Below are 20434 nucleotides of genomic sequence, written 5' to 3' on the forward strand. Positions count from 1 at the left end.
CATGAAATCACCACTTCTGAATAATCTCCTCCAGTTTTGAAACCAATAAATGGACTAATATAGCTCCCCAACCACTCGTTCTTTCACCTAGCTGGTCCAGGCTTTTGGTGTTGCGCTCGAAACAATCAATTAGATCGTGCAGACCAGCAGCAGATTCCTTCTCATCCTAGGGTACTCGAACAACGCGTTGAGATGACGTTTTTTTAGGAGATAATTGTTGGAAATCGATCGACCAAAACCTCCCATGCAACCTTATAATTAGCCTCACTCATCGCATATGAATCTATCACCTTTAAAGCGTCACCTTTTAACGAGGTACGCAAATAATGGAACTTCTGTATGTCCGTGAGCTCTGTCGAAGAGTCAATCAAAGCTACATAAATATCGTGAAACGGAAGCCAATTTTGAAAGTTGCCACCGAACTGCGGCAAATTGATTTGTGGAAGTCGTACGGAGGCTTGGACATTTGGGACTTCCCTTCGAATTCGGTCCTGAGTTGATGGTGCTCTGGGATGTTCTCCTCATGCTCTCGATGTCGTTCTGTAGATCTTCGAACTCATTCCACTTTTGCTCGAGTTTCTCTAACCGAATGTTGACCGACTGCTCATCGAACTCCTTGGTGTTTTTCAGGTGCTGTTCAATCCGGTGCATGAACTCGAGAACGCTGTCTCTGTTGCGTATCAAGCTGTTGCGTTTCTTCGACGTCGATATCTTGCTTGCACCGAACGGAATTCACGAGATCAGCAAAGAGCTGGTGAGCCTGTCTTACAGGCCTTGTATTCTAATATTCTGGTCAGCAAACATCACCAGAAACACCGTACGATCGTTAATGCGCCTTGCACAGAGCCGTCTACTTCGTTGGCGTTCGGAGAGCCCTAGAGTGTCCTTTATCATTCACCAGTTGTCTAAATTGCACGTTGAAGAATCCGGCCACCGAAAACTCCGTCGAAGTAGTTTAAAGAAGTAGAATGAATGAATGGAGAAATGTATTTCGTTGGACTGGACCTAACCTTGCAAGCCAGTCAAACAGGCCTTGAATAATTATTCAATTTCTCCTCGAAACCAACTCCAAAAAGGGGCTATGGCTACGCACAATAGTCCCAGATGTGCGACATTCGTTCTGCTGTCCGAAACAAGTGAAATCACGCACTGAACTGATTAATTTTATAACCGGCTGCCAATGCAAAACGCAATATTTCGGCAGATCGCGCGATCGTTCTGCTGTCCGAAACAAGAGAAAACACGAACAGAACTGATTATATTTATAATCGGCAGCGCAATCAGTTTATTTGCTTTAAACATTTATTACAACTAAACAGACACTTTATTGGGCAACTAACGATACATTTATTACATTTCTTCTTCTTCTTCTTATTGGCATTACATCCCCACACTGGGACAAAGCCGCCTCGCAGCTTAGTGTTCATTAAGCACTTCCACAGTTATTAACTGCGAGGTTTCTAAGCCAGGTCCATTTTTGCATTCGTAGATCATGAGGCTAACACGATGATACTTTTATGCCCAGGGAAGTCGAGACAATTTCCAATCCGAAAATTGCCTAGACCGGCACCGGGAATCGAACCCAGCCACCCTCAGCATGGTCTTGCTTTGTAGCCGCGCGTTTCACCGCACGGCTAAGGAGGGCCCCATTTATTACATTTACTACTTCTAATTTAACTTCTAATTAAATTCGGTGACCAGCCGAGCAGGATGGAATTTTTTGAATAATGCTCCAACTTTCGGGAGGTGCTCTTTTATAAAGATAGATGGCGGGAAAAAGAGGGTTCGTTTCTAATCGGATCTTTTGAATCGATCTTAACCTATACAAAGCTACTTATACGTGTTGAACGTCACAGTGCAATAAATTTACGCCTACGCTAATGCTAATACATACAGGCAAACATTTATAGCAAACTCTTTACTACAACATCAATGAAAATGACATTGCTCGCATGTTTCATTACCCCAAAATATGACCCTATGAACAATTTGAGCTCAATCGGACATGGGGAGCCTAAAATTCAGCAAAGTTTTGAAATTTTCACCCATGAAAATTTTCCCAAGGGGATACCAAAGGAAAAGGCGAAAATCGAATTTTTGTTTTTGATGCCAAATGACTTGAAACGTCGAGATCTGACGTTATTTCAAAAGAATAGGAGGTCGTCAGTTGCATTCTAGCAAAAATTCCGCTTGAGGCCCTTTCAAAACATTTTAACAACAGCCACTACACCTGATGGTATAATTGCAATATTTCCATTATCAGGCGACAGGTGTTGTTGCTGCGTGTTTGTATCAATGTAATATTGCATATACACTAGTGACATCTGCTGTTCGATATCGTAAGATTTCAATGTTCCTTCCACACACACGAGGAGGAGAACAGTCTTGAAGAAATTGAAAGTATACAGATAGAATTTAGTATGGAGGTACAATGAAATCTCTTTTATTGTTTAGAACTGTAAAACGGGTCGTGGGTACAAAAAATCTAAAAATTATTTGTTGCTTTTTGACCTATCTTTCATATTGATGCAATGCGTAGTTGATGAGAACGGATGATTTGTCCATACAAGGAAATTCATTTTACTTTAAATGTTGTGGCGCCATCTCGTTCAAACAGCACCTTTGTCTTTGCCTTATTTGTTTTTTTTTTAAAGAAATCGATTTTTTTTTCTTAGAACATTTTTGGGACTTGGGCAGGGTTTGAAGAAATCCCTCTCAACAGATAACGAACAGCGATAAAAGAGAGGCAAAAACTGTTCCGAATCATATCAAGCCATGATAACAAATTTATCAAACTTGTATACAAGTGCGAAAAAACAGAATCGGATAGGCAGCACCCACAGAAAAATGGTGATTATCGCTTTGTTTTCGCTCGTTTCGTATTGGTTACTGCACAGGTGTGTAGAACAAGTTGAAATGCATCATTAGAGCCACTGCTCCCTGCATTTGGAGCTTTCTAAAGAAATTTATCATTGGGTATAGCATCCCGAATCAGTTCTCTATCATGGCAGTTTGCGAAAAAGTCTCTCGCGTTATGCTACATATCGTATATGTATAAAGAGATGATAAATGAGAGACTTGTTCTTTCTCTCTAGGATTCAATCCCTGAACTTGGGAATTATTTTCAAATGATGAAATTTTTTTTTCATCAAGTTCTAATACTGGACGATACGCAAACGCTTTCGTAGCCAAAAATATCCCCCTATGCAAAATTTGAGCTAAATCAGACCAGATTTAAAGGTACTCAAAATTAATCAAAACTTTTGACTTAAACTACGTCTAAGGGAATACTCGGATACAGGGTGTAAAATGAAAATTTCAAAATTGGGGACCGTCACGAAATCATGTAAGATTTATAACATTAATAGGTCCTTTATCTTTCGATGGATTCCAAAGATTTATATATCAATCGATTCGCAAACTCTCCACCAATTTGCCAGTAGTATTGAAACTATTGATTACCAACGGTAAACTATTGAAAATTTTAGTTCTTTCATGCATCATGCAACCCCTATACAGTGCGTTCCTATCCTTGGTAATTGCCTACTTTTAGGGTATTATCTATTATTGAACTGGGTTGTATGAATGGGGTAGCCCAGCCGCTAGACAGTGGAGTACTCCCTACTCCCTCATAGAGTGGGAGGTGATGCTAAAAATAGGTAGTAGTGTTGTGGGATGGTTTCTTCTCTTCTATGTAGAACGGAATAATTGGTTCAGTGTATCATATTTGGTTTTACGTAGTTTACGTCGAGCGGTCGTATCTTGTATACAACCCAACATTTTTTTCTTTCTCACAAGGGGGAATTTTGACGTAGGACTTACGTCTTTCCTTACTATACTGGGTGTCATTTAGATTTTTGGAAATCGAGAGCGTTACGCTGGAAGGGAAGATTTTGAACGCTACTAGCACCTTTATCTTTCGATGGATTTTTAAGATTTATATATCAATCCACTCGGACATACTCCACCATTTTGCCTATTTCATTGAAACTTAAGATTATTAACGACAAGCTATTGAAAATTTCAATTATTGTCGTAACCAATCCCGTGCATTCCTAACACGGACATCAGAATACGGTATGTCACGGGCCTTCGGGTCTACCGGACGATTTTCTTTGTGTATAAAAGAAGCAGTGCCTGCCGTGTACGAGTCATTGCAATTTGAGACAGCAGCGCGTACTGACGTGCTTTTTGCTCGCGCATTTTTCGTTTGGTTCGTTCGTTCGCTCTTTACCTACACAGCGACAGCATGCAGTCACCAGCGGTAGAACTGCTGGTGGGTCTGCGAATATGCATGAAAGAAGTGGGCGCATTTTTTTTGTCATTCTGTGCTTGATGATGGTCGGATGCAGTGGTGTCGGTTGCGATGGATGCAATCGCACATAGCATCGCTCGGAGTTCACGGCCAGAGGACGATGATGGCTAAGGCAGCGAGGGCAGCGGTGGTGGATGAAGAAGAATAAAATTAGAGAGATTTGGTCTGCTCATCCAGGTGATTGGTTCCATAATCCACATGATCCCGGGATGGGTACGAGGGGTACGAGTCATGTCATATGGCTGACCATATGTTAAGTTGTGCTTGATACTTAACGACATGTATATTAAAACATGGTTATACTATAACAGTTCTGATTTCCCAGCAAAAAAATAGTCAACTACACTGATGAAAATAAATAGGTATTTGATTAAAATAATTACTTTCATTTATTTGCAGAAGGCATTAGCAATTAAAGATGCACAATCAGCAATAGTGTTAATATCAATTTTAGACTAGAAAATTTCACTGTATTACCTACATGTAAATCTTTGAAAAAGTCCGCAAAAAATGATTTCCAGAAGAATATTTAAATAAACTTTATCTTATTCTTTGTTTTTAATTCTCTGAGAAATTGTATTATTAAATTTGACGTAGACTCAGAGTTTGGAATCAAAACCGAATGCAAAAATGGTAACCTGGCTTAGAAACCTCGCAGTTAATAACTGTGGAAGTGCTTAATGAACACTAAGCTGCGAGGCGGCTCTGTCCCAGTTTCAGGATGTAATGCCAATAAGAAGAAGATCTAACATTGATAGTGGGTTTGTGCATTACTACCTTATTCGACCTGATGCAAAATGCTCTTCAGGTAGTTGAAAGTTGGTGTCGCCAATATGGCCTTTCGGTCAATCCGAATAGAACATCTATTGTTCTTTTCACGGAAAACGCAATTCGGAATTCGTCCATTACATCTTTTTGGTTCTGTAATCAATGTAACTGATCAAGTAAAGTATGTGGGTCTAATTTTGGATTCAAAGCTTTTCTGGACTCCTAACATTGAGTTCAGAATCAAAAAGGCGTGTATGGCTTTCGGCCAATGCCGACGAACCTTTGGTTAAACTCGGGGTCTTAAACCCAAATATATCAAATGTATTTACATAACCAATTTTGGATGTCTTGTGTGGTGCCAAAAGGGGGAAGTGAGGACAATTCAGTCTAAATTAGGCCATCTTCAAAGGATGTGCCTAATGGCAATGACTGGTGCGCTCTCTTCAACTCCCATGGCTGCTCTCGAAGTTCTCTTCGACGTGGCCCCACTACACATACATCTCAAACAAGAAGCACTTTTTTGTACTTACCGACTATGGGTACTCGGTTTTATGGAAGAGAATCCTGTAAACCGCAGTTCTACACACACTTCGTTGTTACCGCTTATGGTTAATTGGGACAAAATTTTCCTTGCTCCAAGTGATCTCACACACGTTAGTAGTTTTCCTTATAGGACATTTTCAACACAATTCCCCTCGCGGGATGAGTGGACATCTGGCTATTTGGAGAGAAGTATGTCGGACAGCATTGTTTGTTACATTGACGGCTCCCTCCTCGAAGGTAGAGCAGGTGCAGGCGTCTATTCGCGTGAGCTGAGATTGGAACAGTCACACTCACTGGGTACACACTGCACTGTCTTTCAAGCGGACATATTTGCCATCATGTGCGGAGTGCATTATGGGCAAAGTAATATACTTCTGTTAAGATAGCCAAGCAGTTATTAAAGCTCTCGCCTCGGCCAACTAACTCAAGGTCGAAGTTAGTAATCGCATGTCGAACTCAAATTGAGGAACTGAATTCAGTTAATACTTTACACCTTATATGGGTACATGGCCATTCTTCCATAGCTGGGAACGAATTGGCTGATGAGTTAGCTCGTAATGGAGCATCGCATGACTTTATTGGTCCTGAGCCAGCTATTCCAATATCCAAGTGTTGGGTGAAGCTTTTGATCAACTCTTGGGCTGTCACTCAGCACAAATGGCATTGGAGTAGTCTGGATTCATGTCATCAAACAAAATTGTTCATCCGGAAGCCATCTCCGGTAGTAGCAAGCTATTTAGCTAATCTGTCTAAACAGAGTCTTAGTCAAGGCCTTGACAGGTCACTGCCGACTAAAATATCACATGGAAAATATTCAACGTGTTGAATCATCTGTTTGTGATAGCTAGGAATCCGATTATGGAACTTCTTATCATCTAATATGTAACTGTCCAGTCTATGCAAATATTTGGTAAACACTTATCTTAGTGAAATTGATTTTAGAATCCTGAACCTTCAGAGCTATAAGCTCTTGTACGCTTATGCGTTGTAGGCCCTCTTCAAGGGCCCTTTTCCAAACATTCCCTTTGTTCTCCCATCCACATTCCTTTCCTTTTCTGTCAGGTGTGTGATGAAAATGGCTTTGAAGGCGATGGCACAAATCTCCCAAATTGAGGTGAACGTACCCCTGGAGCCGACGTTCTGATACCTGATCAGGTTCTCCTCCTACATACGCACTACATATCCAACCCACTGTAATCTGCCTTATTTTATCAACCTGCCTATGTCTACATTTTTGTATACTTGGTTTAACTCGTGATTTTTTCATTCGTCAGCGCCATTTAACAATTTCTCACCACGCTGCCAAGTATTGAGCGCAGTATTTTCAGCTCAAACACTTTGAAAATTCAAAAATCAGCATCTTTTAACGACCATGATTCATGGCTGTACGACTGGACGAATCGACGATGTGTACAGAGCTAGTTTTGTCAGCTCATGTAGGTAGCTTCATAAAGTAACAGAAGAATTTACTACTTACGTACTATACGTACTTACGTACTATTACTTACTATTTACTAATTTACTACTTACGTAGTTTTGGAAGAATTCCTTTGGGACGAACTCCTAGAGAAATTACTAAAAAAAATCCGAATTAATTTTTCAAAGAAGTCGAGTCGAGTCAGTCGAGTCAGGTACGAGACACTGAAGACGGCCTTACTGTTGGGGTCGAAATACGTATCTGTCAAGATACAATTAAGTGGTGGAATTCAATGGGAGTGTATTAACTCGTCTTATGACAGGTTTCAAAGAAATTCCAGAGCAAAATTCCAAAGCTGAAAGAAATTTCTGAAGTAATCCGTTAATAAATTTCTGGGGGAGTTTTTAGAGATTTTTTTGGAATTCTGCAACAATTTCCTAAGGAACTCCTAGAACATTCTCTGAAGATTTTAAAAAAAGAATTTGCGAAGAATTTTCAGAAGGTATATCCGAAATTCTGAACGAAGTCTTGACGGAATGTTCAAAGGAATTTTCGGGGATATCTAAGACGGTCAGCAGCTCTCCTTCAGGGGTTACTTAAAAAAAAACGGATATTCCTTCTGGAACTAGTGCAGGAATTCTTGAGGAAATTTCGTCCTAAAACTTAGCAAGGAATTCTAATAGAGTTCTTAGAAGAATTTCTGAAGGAATTTTCGGGAAAATACCTTAACGATTTTCTCAAGGTTTTCCTAAACAAATTTCTGAACGTAGAGGAAACTCTGAACTAATTCCTGAGAGAAATTCCAAAATATAGCTGAGAGAATTTCCGAAAGACTTTCTGGAATTCGTTCCCAGAGGAGTTCTTGGGGTAATTTCCTAGGGAATTCCTGGACGAATCTCCATAGGTATTTTTGAGAACTACTAAAAACAAATCCGAAGGAATTCCTGGAAAAATCTAGGAATAACTTCAAAAATAGAAGTACACATTTCCTCTGAAATTCTATGGAGAATTTATTCCTAAATTCCTTTGAGAATTCCTCCGGAAATTCCTTCAAAAATTCCTTTATGGATTCCTATGGAAATTACTTTAGGAATTCTTCTGGGAAGTCGTTTAGAAATACCTTCAAAATCTCTTAACACTTACGTACCTGACCCCCAATTTCACGTAAAACTAAATTTTCAAAATGATGGTTCTCAGCTGTCTTGAATCGGAATTTGGTTCTGTTTTCTGCAATCGATCACAAAATTCCTATAGTTTCAGGGACATTGGTCATCATTTTGAAAATGGACATGGTTCCGGAGATATTGATGGGAGTACTGGGGTAACCTCTCGGTCCGGAAAAATGGCCACTGCGTCTTTCGACGTGTCAAACTTCATGATTTTGCAAAACAAGCTCATAGAAATGTGTTCTGAAGGCATTTGGTCCATCTGTTCACATTCCGGGATGCCCTGGATTGCTGGTTTCCTGGGGGAAGTGGCCACTTTTTGATTATTACTGAAACCTGGCTTGCGACGTATCAAACTTCATGATTTTGCAAAACAAGTTCATAGAAATGTGTTCTGAGGGTATTTGGTAGATTTAGTCACATTCCGGGATGCCCAGGGAACCAGCATTCCAGAGCTTTTCAGAACGTTTTAAGAACAAATTTCTATTGACTTGTTTTACAAAATCATAAAGTTTGCAGGCCAGGTTTTAAAAATGATCAAAAAGTGGCCACTTCCCCAGGGAACCAGCATTTCAGGGTATCCCGGAATGTGGACAGATGGACCAAATACCCTCAGAACCCATTCCTATGAACTTGTTTTGCAAAATTATGAAGTTTGATACGTCGCAAGCCAGGTTGCCCCTTCGGTGGACTTTGATCCCACGACCCCAGTACGCTAGACAGGAGCTTTCCATACTAAGATCAAAGCCCACCGAAGGGGCGGTTACCCTCCAATACCTTTTCCGAACTAAATCTATCACATGTTGTACATATGCATAATCGAGTTTCAGACATAGTAATTAATTTCCACTCCGGGTGGATTAATACCCGGCATATAGGCAATTAACTTTGAATGTGCTGATCAGCTAATTGTCAACATTACCCTCATATCTTCTATTTTGCGTTATGGTTTCATGGTAGTAAGGAAAACGAGTTCAAAATGTAACGGTAAATGCTTCAAATCAAGATACGATTTTCAAACGATTCTTAATCGCTGGCGAGTTTTGATAATTTAAAAGTTAAACCGCGGGTAGGTTTGATCGTTCTCGATTTTTCGAGAAAATCATTTTTCCCATCCCTGCATGGAGCTCCGGTTTTTTCTCGCAATTTTCTCGAATCATTCATTTGAGACGGGTTTGCTCCACAAATGTAGCAACCAGGGTTGACATTTGTCAAAGTTAATGCAGTGAAATACATGGACCTTAGCATCTTAGTGATGAATTTCATATTCGTGGCGCACTGGGTGTTGTGAGTTCTGTTGTTTACTTCTCTCCATCTTCGGGAATGTGATATCTATTTCAAGGAAGGAAAAAAAATGAAATCCAAAAACATCACCTTCATCCAGTGCTGCCGAATATTTACAAGCCTGGTAGCAACATTGCGATGACGTAGAGGTTAAAGCGTTGCACACTTTGCCATCTACCATCGTCATCAGCATCTTGTACGGAAAGACCAAAGCACCTTATGATCAAAGGCTGAAGACCAGCCTTGACTATCCTAGTTAGATTTTTCATCAGCGATGAGATCTTTGGTTTCTTTAGCAAATTGCGAGTGTACTGGTCTACCATATTTTGTAGTCGAAGGACGTGGATTTTCAAAAAAGAATTTTCTCGTTCGCCGCAGTTCTGATGGGCACCATAGATGTCGCAAAAAGCTGGCTGTCAGTTGCGGTTCCACCGTCAGCTTCAAACTTTTGTTTGCACTGAGCGTGATCTCCACTGCACCACCATCACATCCATATTTGACTGTCAAAACCAGATTCTGTAGCTTTTGATCCGAACACTTCCCAAAGGATACGCGTGCTGTGTGATCCAGCAAGGCTTGAAGCTTAATTTCCATGTCCGTTTCCGATATTTTTTATTTTATCATAATCGGGATAGCATTTGGCCTTTGCGTCCAAAACCTTTTTGTATACAGGGTACAAACTTGCGTTTCGAATCTTCGCTTCTTTCCGCAATTTTTCGTACTGTGCTACCGTAAGATGTGCATCGAAAATCAAAGCCAATGATTCGTCCGGAGAGTATGGAACACGAACAACAGCAAATAATGGGGAAGGGTCATTTGGCCGAAACCCATTCGGCCGAAAGCCATTTGGCCGAATGCCACTAGTCCGAACAGACCATTAGGCCGAAACCCATCTGGGCGAAGGTCATTTGGCCGAAAGAGTCGTTTGGCCGAAAGGTTCGTTTGGCCGAATAGGTCATTTGGCCGAATGGGTCATTTGGCCGAAAGGGTCGTTTGGCCACTAGGCCGAACAGACCATTGGGCTGAAAAGAACGTTTGGCCGAAAGGGTCATTTGGCCGAAAGGGTCGTTTGGCCATTAGGCCGAACAGACCATTAGGCTGAAACCCATCTGGCCGAAAGTCATTTGACCGAAAAGAACGTTTGGCCAAAAGGGTCATTTGGCCGCAAGGTTCGTTTGACCGAATAGGTAATTTGGTCGAAAGGGTCGTTTGGCTGAACAGGTAATTTGGCCGAGAGGGGCGCTTGGTCGAAAGGGTCGTTTGGCCGAAAGGGTCATTTGACCGAAAGGGTCATTTGGCCGAAAGTGTCATTTGGTCGAAAGGGTCGTTCATTTCAGGCCGTTCAGGATCATTCAGCCGAAAGGTCATTTGGCCGAAAGGGTCATTTAGCCGAAAGGGCCGTTTGGCCGAAAGGGTCATGTGGCCGAATAGGTCATTTAGCCGAATAGTTCATTTGAAAAGTGAGAAATTAGGAATGAGAAGAGAGACATCTTTTTTTTTTTTTTTATTGCTTTATTAACGTGATTTTTTATCTTGAAAGTAAGTCCATCACGGTACACGAGAGACGTCTTATTTCTCACACTTCATTTTTCTCTTCTCACTGTAAAAAGTGAGAAGCACGAAATGAGTTTTTAGACGTCTCACTCCCACTACGCACTACTCACTTTTCACAGTACAAAGTGAAAATGGGGAGTGAGAAGTGAGACGTCTTACTTCTCACTACTCATTTCTCACTTCTCGCTGTCAAAAGTGAGAAGCGCGAAGTGAGTAGTGAGACGCCTGACTACTCACTTCGCGCTTCTTACTTTTTACAGTAGAAAGAGAAACATGAAGAGTGACAAGTGAGACGTCTCTCTACTCACTTCGCGCTTCTCACTTCTGACAGCGAGTGGTGAGAAATGAGGATCTCACTTCTCAATCCTCATTTCTCACTTCTCACTGTACAAAAAGAAGAACGCGAAGTGAGTAGTGAGACGTCTCACTACTCCTTTTGTCTTTCTCACTTTTCACAGTGTGAAGAAAAAAAATAAGAGTGAGAAGTGAGACGTGTCTCTTCTCATTCCTAATTTTTCACTTTTCAAATGAACTATTCGGCTAAATGACCTATTCGGTCAAATGACTCTTTCGGCCAAATAACCCTTTCGGACGATCGACTCTTTCGGCCAAATGACCCTTTCGGCTAAATAACCCTTTCGGGCAAATGTCCTTTCGGCTAAATGTTCCTTTCGGCCAAATGACCCTTTTAGCCAAACGACCCTTTCGGTCAAATGATCCATTCGGCCAAACGACCCTTGCGGCCAAACGACCCTTTCGGCCAAACGACTCTTTCGACTAAATAACTTTCGGCCTAGTGGTAAATATTTCCTGTTGCGCCAACTTTGATAATGCTTCTTTAGCTTGCTCTAGCTCTCTCACTGAAGCGAATAGGTTCGGGTGGCAACTATGTTTGCAACGACATCGATTCTCAAAACGAAGAACCAAGGCTGTAATGCAAAGTAAACGCCAAAAGTTTGAATAGCGATGGAACAAAAAGTGATGTTCTGGTGTTTGTTGAATCACGAGTGCTTTTTTCCTGTAGATCATCCGGTAGGGTACCAGTTGGGTGTTTAGGGCAATATTCCTCCTCGTTCGAGAGCCATGACGGACCGCAGCGCCACACAGTGGTGACGGAAAAATCTTGAGGAAGCATTCCACGTGAAATGTAGTCAGCCGGGTTTCCAGTTCCTTTCACGTGATTCCAGCTATGCCCGTGGGTTAATTGTTGAATCTATGCTGCCGGATTCTGATGAAAGTTTGCCAAGTGTTAGGTGGTGCCTGAAACCAACAAGAGATTCCTTCCATCCTGAGTGCCGTACAGCTTTGCTCAAAGGAGTGTAGTACAGAGCTCAAGCCGCATTATACTTGTGACAGATATATGATGCGAAAATCACTGTAGAGCATAAAATCATCTATCTGTCACCCAGAATCACGTTGGTATTACCCAAGCAATGATGATTCTACGTTGATACGTACCCTGCTCTGCGCCCGTTGTATACAACGTTTCAGGTACAGCGCAAAGCAAATTTGAATGCAAGCAATGCTAGTAACGCATACAATGGCGCCATCTGGTTGCGGTCACTACCCATCACTGACGTTAAAACATAATAAGAAAAATGAGTTTTTTCTTGTTGGAATATGAAAACGACCAATGAACGTGTTCGTCGTCGATATATTTGTATATTCCATTTTAGTTCAAACTAGGACTTATTTTACAAATATATATGCCACATCATATCACTAAATTTACTAAATGATTTGTTTAGTAGGCATATTGTAACTGTTTGTCCTGGTTATACTTGATGACCTTAAATAATTTTCTTTTGCTATTATCAGCTTTTTTGAATTCTGAGTTTCAGACAAGTCTGGAACGCTGATCTTTTTTTCTTAATTTCTTGTAAATATTTCTTATAAAAAGGAAACGTCAACATATTTTCTATTTATATTTGAACTAATTATTTCCCAACAATTAAATGAATATTTCATCGCCTACAATAAGTAATACTTAACCGCACGGATATCTTCATCAATCCTATTAATTTAAACATTGCAGTCCTGGATTCACTGATTCAGCCTGCTCGATCCGAATTGCCCGGAGAATGTCCCGCATTACCACATAATAAATCTGTAAATTCTGGATGAGCTATGGAATTCATAAGAAATTGGATTTAAAAAAATGGTCCACATCCGAAAAACCAGGAGAAAAAAGAAATCTTGGACACTCTAGGGGGTCTACTGAATTTGGAGAATGGAGGTTTAAATAATTTTGAGATTCTAGGCCATTTCCGTATATGTACTGAAAAATCAACGAATATTGAAATAATTTGTCAAACTCTGATTAACGCAGGAATCTAAGGAATGTTAAGTATTTGATTACCCAGGAGGGTTTAAAGAATGTGGGAATATTAAGAATTTGTATGATTCACAGAGGTAAACGTGTCTGAAGATATTCTGTAAAGTTAAGATCATGGCAATGATCCAATCGAAGCTCTAGAATCTAAGAAAATGGGATATCAGAAAATGTGAGAAATCCTTTTCGAGTATCCTTATATTAGAAAATATCTACAAAGTTAGGAAAACGCCTTCAAAATCCGAAGAATGAAAACAATCACAGTGATTGTTCACACTTACATTTTTTTTAAATCACGATAATAAAGAATATAATAATAAATACTTACATATTTTGTAAGACAACGGACAATGCCAGAAAAATTTGCATATCGAAGAGTTTCCACGGTTGGAGGGGAAACAGTTTTTAATAGATATTTTTTTTGGGCGTAAATAGGGTTTTTACGTTTTTTGTCAATCCTAATAATCAAAAAGCTGTACATATTGTAATGTAATAATTTTGATAACGACAAATTTACTTTTTAGCAATTTTGCAGATAGTAGTGTTTCTTTACATCAATCGAAAATTCATCAAGTGTGTTTTGAACAACAATAAAAATGTTTAAAATAATCAGCAAAAGGCAGGATTTTAATAAAGTATGTATTTACATTTTAATAATGTGTATACAGGTTATGTAAAAATGAAAAATATTTTTTTTATTATTTTGTTAAAAAAAAGTTTATATGTAACGCAAATAATACTATAGTAACGCAGCGAATGGTAAAAAAAATATGTGTGTCATCCTGCTGCTGTACGCGTACAACATGGTACGTGTATCACTGTACAGAAATCATATGTCTGTCGATAGTATTAGGCTAACGCGCTTGTGTGGTGCTACCCGTGATTTGGCTGCTATGAACTCGATTTTGATTTGTTCCACCCTGTCGATGGAGCGTGCGCATAGATGCAGGCCCCGTACCCAATTTCCGATGCATCGGTGAATACATGGAACTGTACCTATAGAGATATAATCTGGCAGGAAGATGAAGCGGGATATCTTGTATTAATTTAGACATGGCAACTGTGCCACGAAATCCATCCATTTGCTTGCAATTTCCTCCGGAACTGGATCGTCCCATTCAACAGCGGTAAGCCAAAGATGTTGCATTCGGATTTTCGCCCATGCGATGACTGGCAAAACCAGTCCAAGGGGGTCGTACAACTTGGCAATCATGGAAAATATCTTGCGTTTTGTCCAAATACATTCTTTTGACGATGGCTGAACCTCGATGCACAGGTAGTCTGGTTTTGTTTCCCATCCAATACCAAGCGTTATTCTCTGATCTTCTCCAAAGTGTAGAGTTGTTTCGCCAACATGAACCTCGGTAGGAATGTTTTTTATAACATTCGGATTATTCGAAGACTGTTTCCGAAGACCTCCTTCTTTCAACAAATCTTGCACTCCTTTTTGCAGCAGTATTTCCTTTCCCACCGTGGATGCACCCGACAGAAAGTCATCCATATAAAAATTTTCTTTCACGGAGCTGGCAGCATGCTCGTATTTTTCGCCCAAATCCAACGACAATTGTTTCAGCCAGAGGGGCGACAACGGATTTTTTTCATATGGAGTTTGGCAAGCATGACCAGAGGGGTAATATGCGGTGCATCGCGCCTCCTCAGCATGTAGTATGAGGCAAATGTAAATAAACAAACCCACATTTTTTTGGTGGTCAACAATAGTGAAGATCAGCTAATATCCTACAAGATTCCAATTCGAACAATGTTACACTTGCCAAGCGGGGTGGCCCGCCTTTTCCAAGCGGCGAGGCCCGGATAATACATCTTAGGTAGGCTCGATTTGTTCGTGGATGACAGGCTTACTTTCCCCCCGAGTATGACAGTACTCTCTTATTTGGCGCATAAATTTATACTCCAATGTCAAAATGCTCATATACTATCATAAATTGTCGTGGTATTTGTTAAAATTTGTATTGTTTACCGTTTTTACAAGATAGCAACGATCAAAAATACACCAAATCCGTTAAAATGTAGTGTTTTCACTTTATTTCTTACGTGAAATCTTCTTTTTCCATCTTCTTCTTCTTCTTCTATATACATAAAAATGAATTTCTGTCTGTCTGAACCTTATAGACTCCGAAACTACAGAACCGATCGGCGTGAAAATTTGTATACAGAGGTTTTTGAGCCCGGGGAAGGTTCTTAAGATGATTCGAGACCCCTCCCCCTTTGGAAAGGGGGGCTCCCATACAAATGAAACAGAAGTTTCGACATAACTCGAGAACTAATCAGAGAATAAATCAATTTTGGGCAAAATGAAGTTCGTCGGGTCTGCTAGTATGCAAATAAATAATTAAGTTGGAAGAAGAAACTCTGTGAGAAACAGTTGTTTCATGCATTATCCAAACTTTGAGCGTTTCAGAACATGCTCACTCACTGCAGTGTTTATTTTTCATAGACCATGGCGTAGTGTTTGTGCCGTCGGCATTCGCTTGATTGGAGGCAACAAACATTTGACAGCTTCGCACCCGCCTGGTTTCAGCACCAGAGCGTGAAACGATGACGGGGACAAACCGTAAGTGTCAGTTTGTAGCTCGTAAACCGCTATTAAGATGAGTGACGTTTAGCGCTCGCACACTAATGTGAACTTCGGCATATGTAGGGGAGAACGGTCCAAAATGCACCCCTGGGGCAAAATGGCCTCACTCATAAAATCATTCATATAATCTGTTGTAGTACATTTACAATTACAATTCTCGCTCAACTTTTCAAAAGGTCCTAAGTAACATTTTTCATGATTTAATCTGAATAATGCAATCAATATATTTCATGTTAATCTGTTGATTGCAATACTCAAATTAAATCATGAAAAAATATTACTAAGGATTTTTGAAAAGTTAACGAGAATTCATAATTAATTATCCATCATTGTGCTTCATTGGAAAAATTTAGCAAAATCCCTTCATATTGACTCAAATTTAACGATTTGCTATTCTTCCACCACATCCGTAAGATTGTAGTTCAATCCATTAAGAAAAACAAACAACCATGCGTCCACCTCATTTTACATGCGATTCAGTCATTTTAGGCCACCATTCGGGCGTTTTGCCCCAGGCCTATTTTAAAACATTTTTTAAATACGTTAGAAAGTCATGAAAACCTTATTGTTTTGAATGGAGATCATTGTGAAACGTAGCTGGGTTTGTAAATTTTGCATCTATGCTTTGAAATGGTTGAGTATTTTTGTTTATATGAGCGAAAACATCGAAAAAGCTTAAGGGGTGCATTTTGGACCGTTCTCCCCTAAATACATTTTTGTTTTCCTTCTGCTCATAGCCTCAAAATTGATTGGGTCATCACAATGATTGGAAAGGAGTCAAAAAATATGTGGACATATACTCATTTTGTTTCCCTTTTATCGCCACTCACACATTCGGGCGTGAGAATCTCAATTGGTTGCAAAGGATCGAATCGCCAAAGAATTCATTGGAACGGTTTATCGTCATCATGGATCCGAATTTGACGATACATTTTTGCATCGTCCGCCACTAGGGCAATGGCATGTTTCCGGAACCGAATCATTAGTTCAAGTAATTCGTCTTGAATAGTTGGCCCCGTAAGTAGAGCTTCGTTGAGCGAATAGTTCGTGGAAGTTTTCGCTGATCCATCGAAGACCACACGTGTCTTCGTTGCAGAGCTTGTTTCCGTGAATACAGGATGGTGTGGAAGATAGTACACAGTTTTGCCTTCATCCAATCTTGAGTCATCCGCCAATCCAATGTACTTCATATGACCCAGCTCAATGTACTCCATCATGAAATCACCACTTCTGAATAATCTCCTCCAGTTTTGAAACCAATAAATGGACTAATATGGCTCCCCAACCACTCGTTCTTTCACCTAGCTGGTCCAGGCTTTTGGTGTTGCGCTCGAAACAATCAATTAGATCGTGCAGACCAGCAGCAGATTCCTTCTCATCCTAGGGTACTCGAACAACGCGTTGAGATGACGTTTTTTTTAGGAGATAATTGTTGGAAATCGATCGACCAAAACCTCCCATGCAACCTTATAATTAGCCTCACTCATCGCATATGAATCTATCACCTTTAAAGCGTCACCTTTCAACGAGGCACGCAAATAATGGAACTTCTGTATGTCCGTGAGCTCTGTCGAATAGTCAATCAAAGCTACATAAATATCGTAAAACAGAAGCCAATTTTGAAAGTTGCCATCGAACTCGGCAAATTGATTTGTGGAAGTCGTACGGAGGTTTGGACGTTTGGGACTTGGTTTGTGTGCGCATTGGATGTGTTTAGTGTCGCTGTACCATTCTTGCCAACTTCCCTTCGAATTCGGTCCTGAGTTGATGGTGCTCTGGGATGTTCTCATCATTGTCCTCCATGATCTCAATTTCGTTCTGTAGATCCTCTAACTCACTCCACTTTTGCTCGAGTTTCTCTAACCGAATGTTGACCGACTGCTCATCGAACTCCTTGGTGTTTTTCAGGTACTGTTCAATCCGGTGCATGAACTCGAGAAGGCTGTCTCTGTTGCGTTTCTTCGACGTCGACATCTTGCTTGCATCGAACGGAATTCACGAGATCAGCAAAGAGCTGGTGAGCCTGTCTTACAGGCCTTGTATTCTAATATTCTGGTCAGCAAACATCACCAGAAACACCGTACGATCGTTAATGCGCCTTGCACAGAGCCGTCTACTTCGTTGGCGTTCGGAGAGCCCTAGAGTGTCCTTTATCATTCACCAGTTGTCTAAATTGCACGTTGAAGAATCCGGCCACCGAAAACTCCGTCGAAGTAGTTTAAAGAAGTAGAATGAATGAATGGAGAAATGTATTTCGTTGGACTGGACCTAACCTTGCAAGCCTGTCAAACAGGCCTTGAATAATTATTCAATTTCTCCTCGAAACCAACTCCAAAAAGGGGCTATGGCTACGCACAATAGTCCCAGATGTGCGACATTCGTTCTGCTGTCCGAAACAAGTGAAATCACGCACTGAACTGATTAATTTTATAACCGGCTGCCAATGCAAAACGCAATATTTCGGCAGATCGCGCGATCGTTCTGCTGTCCGAAACAAGAGAAAACACGAACAGAACTGATTATATTTATAATCGGCAGCGCAATCAGTTTATTTGCTTTAAACATTTATTACAACTAAACAGACACTTTATTGGGCAACTAACGATACATTTATTACATTTCTTCTTCTTCTTCTTATTGGCATTACATCCCCACACTGGGACAAAGCCGCCTCGCAGCTTAGTGTTCATTAAGCACTTCCACAGTTATTAACTGCGAGGTTTCTAAGCCAGGTCCATTTTTGCATTCGTAGATCATGAGGCTAACACGATGATACTTTTATGCCCAAGGAAGTCGAGACAATTTCCAATCCGAAAATTGCCTAAACCGGAACCGGGAATCGAACCCAGCCACCCTCAGCATGCTCTTGCTTTGTAGCCGCGCGTTTCACCGCACGGTTAAGGAGGGCCCCATTTATTACATTTACTACTTCTAATTTAACTTCTAATTAATTTCGGTTACCAGCCGAGCAGGATGGAATTTTTTGAATAATGTTCCAACTTTCGGGAGGTGCTCTTTTATAAAGATAGATGGAGGGAAAAAATGGGTTCGTTTCTAATCGGATCTTTTGAATCGATCTTAACCTATACATAGCTACTTATATGTGTTGAACGTCACAGTGCAATAACTTTACGCCTACCCTAATGCTAATACATACAGGCAAACATTTATAGCAAACTCTTTACTACAACACCAATGAAAATGACATTGCTCGCAAGTTTCATTACCCCAAAATATGGCCCTATGAAAAATTTGAGCTCAATCGGATATGGGGAGCCTAAAATTCAGCAAAGTTTTGAAATTTTCACCCATGAAAATTTTTCCAAGAGGATACCAAAGGAAAAGGCGAAAATCGAATTTTTGTTTTTGATGCCAAATGACTTAAAATCCATGAAACGTCGAGATCTGACGTTATTCCAAAAGAATAGGAGATCGTCAGTTGCATTCTAGCAAAAATTCCGCTTGAGGCCCTTTGAAAACATTTTAACAACAGCCACTACATCTAATGGTATAATTGCAATATTTCCATTATCAGGCGACAGGTGTTGTTGCTGCGTGTTTACATCAACGTAATATTGCATATACACTAGTGACATCTGCTGTTTGATATCGTAAGCTTTCAATGTTCCTTCCACACACGAGGAGGAGAACAGTCTTGAAGAAATTGAAAGTATACAGATAGAATTTAGTATGGAGGTACAATGAAATCTCTTTTATTGTTTAGAACTGTAAAACGGGTCGTGGGTACAAAAAATCTAAAAATTATTTGTTGCTTTTTGACCTATCTTTCATATTGATGCAATGCGTAGTTGATGAGAACGGATGATTTGTCCATACAAGGAAATTCATTTTACTTTAAATGTTGTGGCGCCATCTCGTTCAAACAGCACCTTTGTCTTTGCCTTATTTGTTTTTTTTTTAAAGAAATCGATTTTTTTTTCTTAGAACATTTTTGGGACTTGGGCAGGGTTTGAAGAAATCCCTCTCAACAGATAACGAACAGCGATAAAAGAGAGGCAAAAACTGTTCCGAATCATATCAAGCCATGATAACAAATTTATCAAACTTGTATACAAGTGCGAAAAAACAGAATCGGATAGGCAGCACCCACAGAAAAATGGTGATTATCGCTTTGTTTTCGCTCGTTTCGTATTGGTTACTGCACAGGTGTGTAGAACAAGTTGAAATGCATCATTAGAGCCACTGCTCCCTGCATTTGGAGCTTTCTAAAAGAAATTTATCATTGGGTATAGCATCCCGAATCAGTTCTCTATCATGGCAGTTTGCGAAAAAAGTCTCTCGCGTTATGCTACATATCGTATATGTATAAAGAGATGATAAATGAGAGACTTGTTCTTTCTCTTTAGGATTCAATCCCTGGACTTGGGGATTATTTTCAGACGATGAAAATTTTTTTTTCATCGAATTCTAATACTGGACGATACGCAAACGCTTTCGT

At 40.2% G+C, this 20434-nt stretch overlaps 1 protein-coding gene across 1 annotated transcript; it reads right to left on the reverse strand.

Moving 5' to 3' along the window:
• Positions 1-16859: 16859 nt before the first annotated feature.
• LOC134206004 (uncharacterized) lies at positions 16860-17189 on the reverse strand. The gene has a single exon (XM_062681695.1). The coding sequence runs from the start codon at positions 17187-17189 to the stop codon at positions 16860-16862; it is 330 nt and encodes a 109-aa protein (XP_062537679.1).
• Positions 17190-20434: the final 3245 nt, after the last annotated feature.

This window comes from Armigeres subalbatus, chromosome 1 (genome assembly GCF_024139115.2).
Source record: "Armigeres subalbatus isolate Guangzhou_Male chromosome 1, GZ_Asu_2, whole genome shotgun sequence".
In the NCBI taxonomy this organism is placed as follows: domain Eukaryota; kingdom Metazoa; phylum Arthropoda; class Insecta; order Diptera; family Culicidae; genus Armigeres; species Armigeres subalbatus.

Coding starts and splice junctions, on each gene's coding strand:
- LOC134206004 (XM_062681695.1), bottom strand. CDS start 17,189: ATGGAGTACATTGAGCTGGGTCATATGAAGTACATTGGATTGGCGGAT.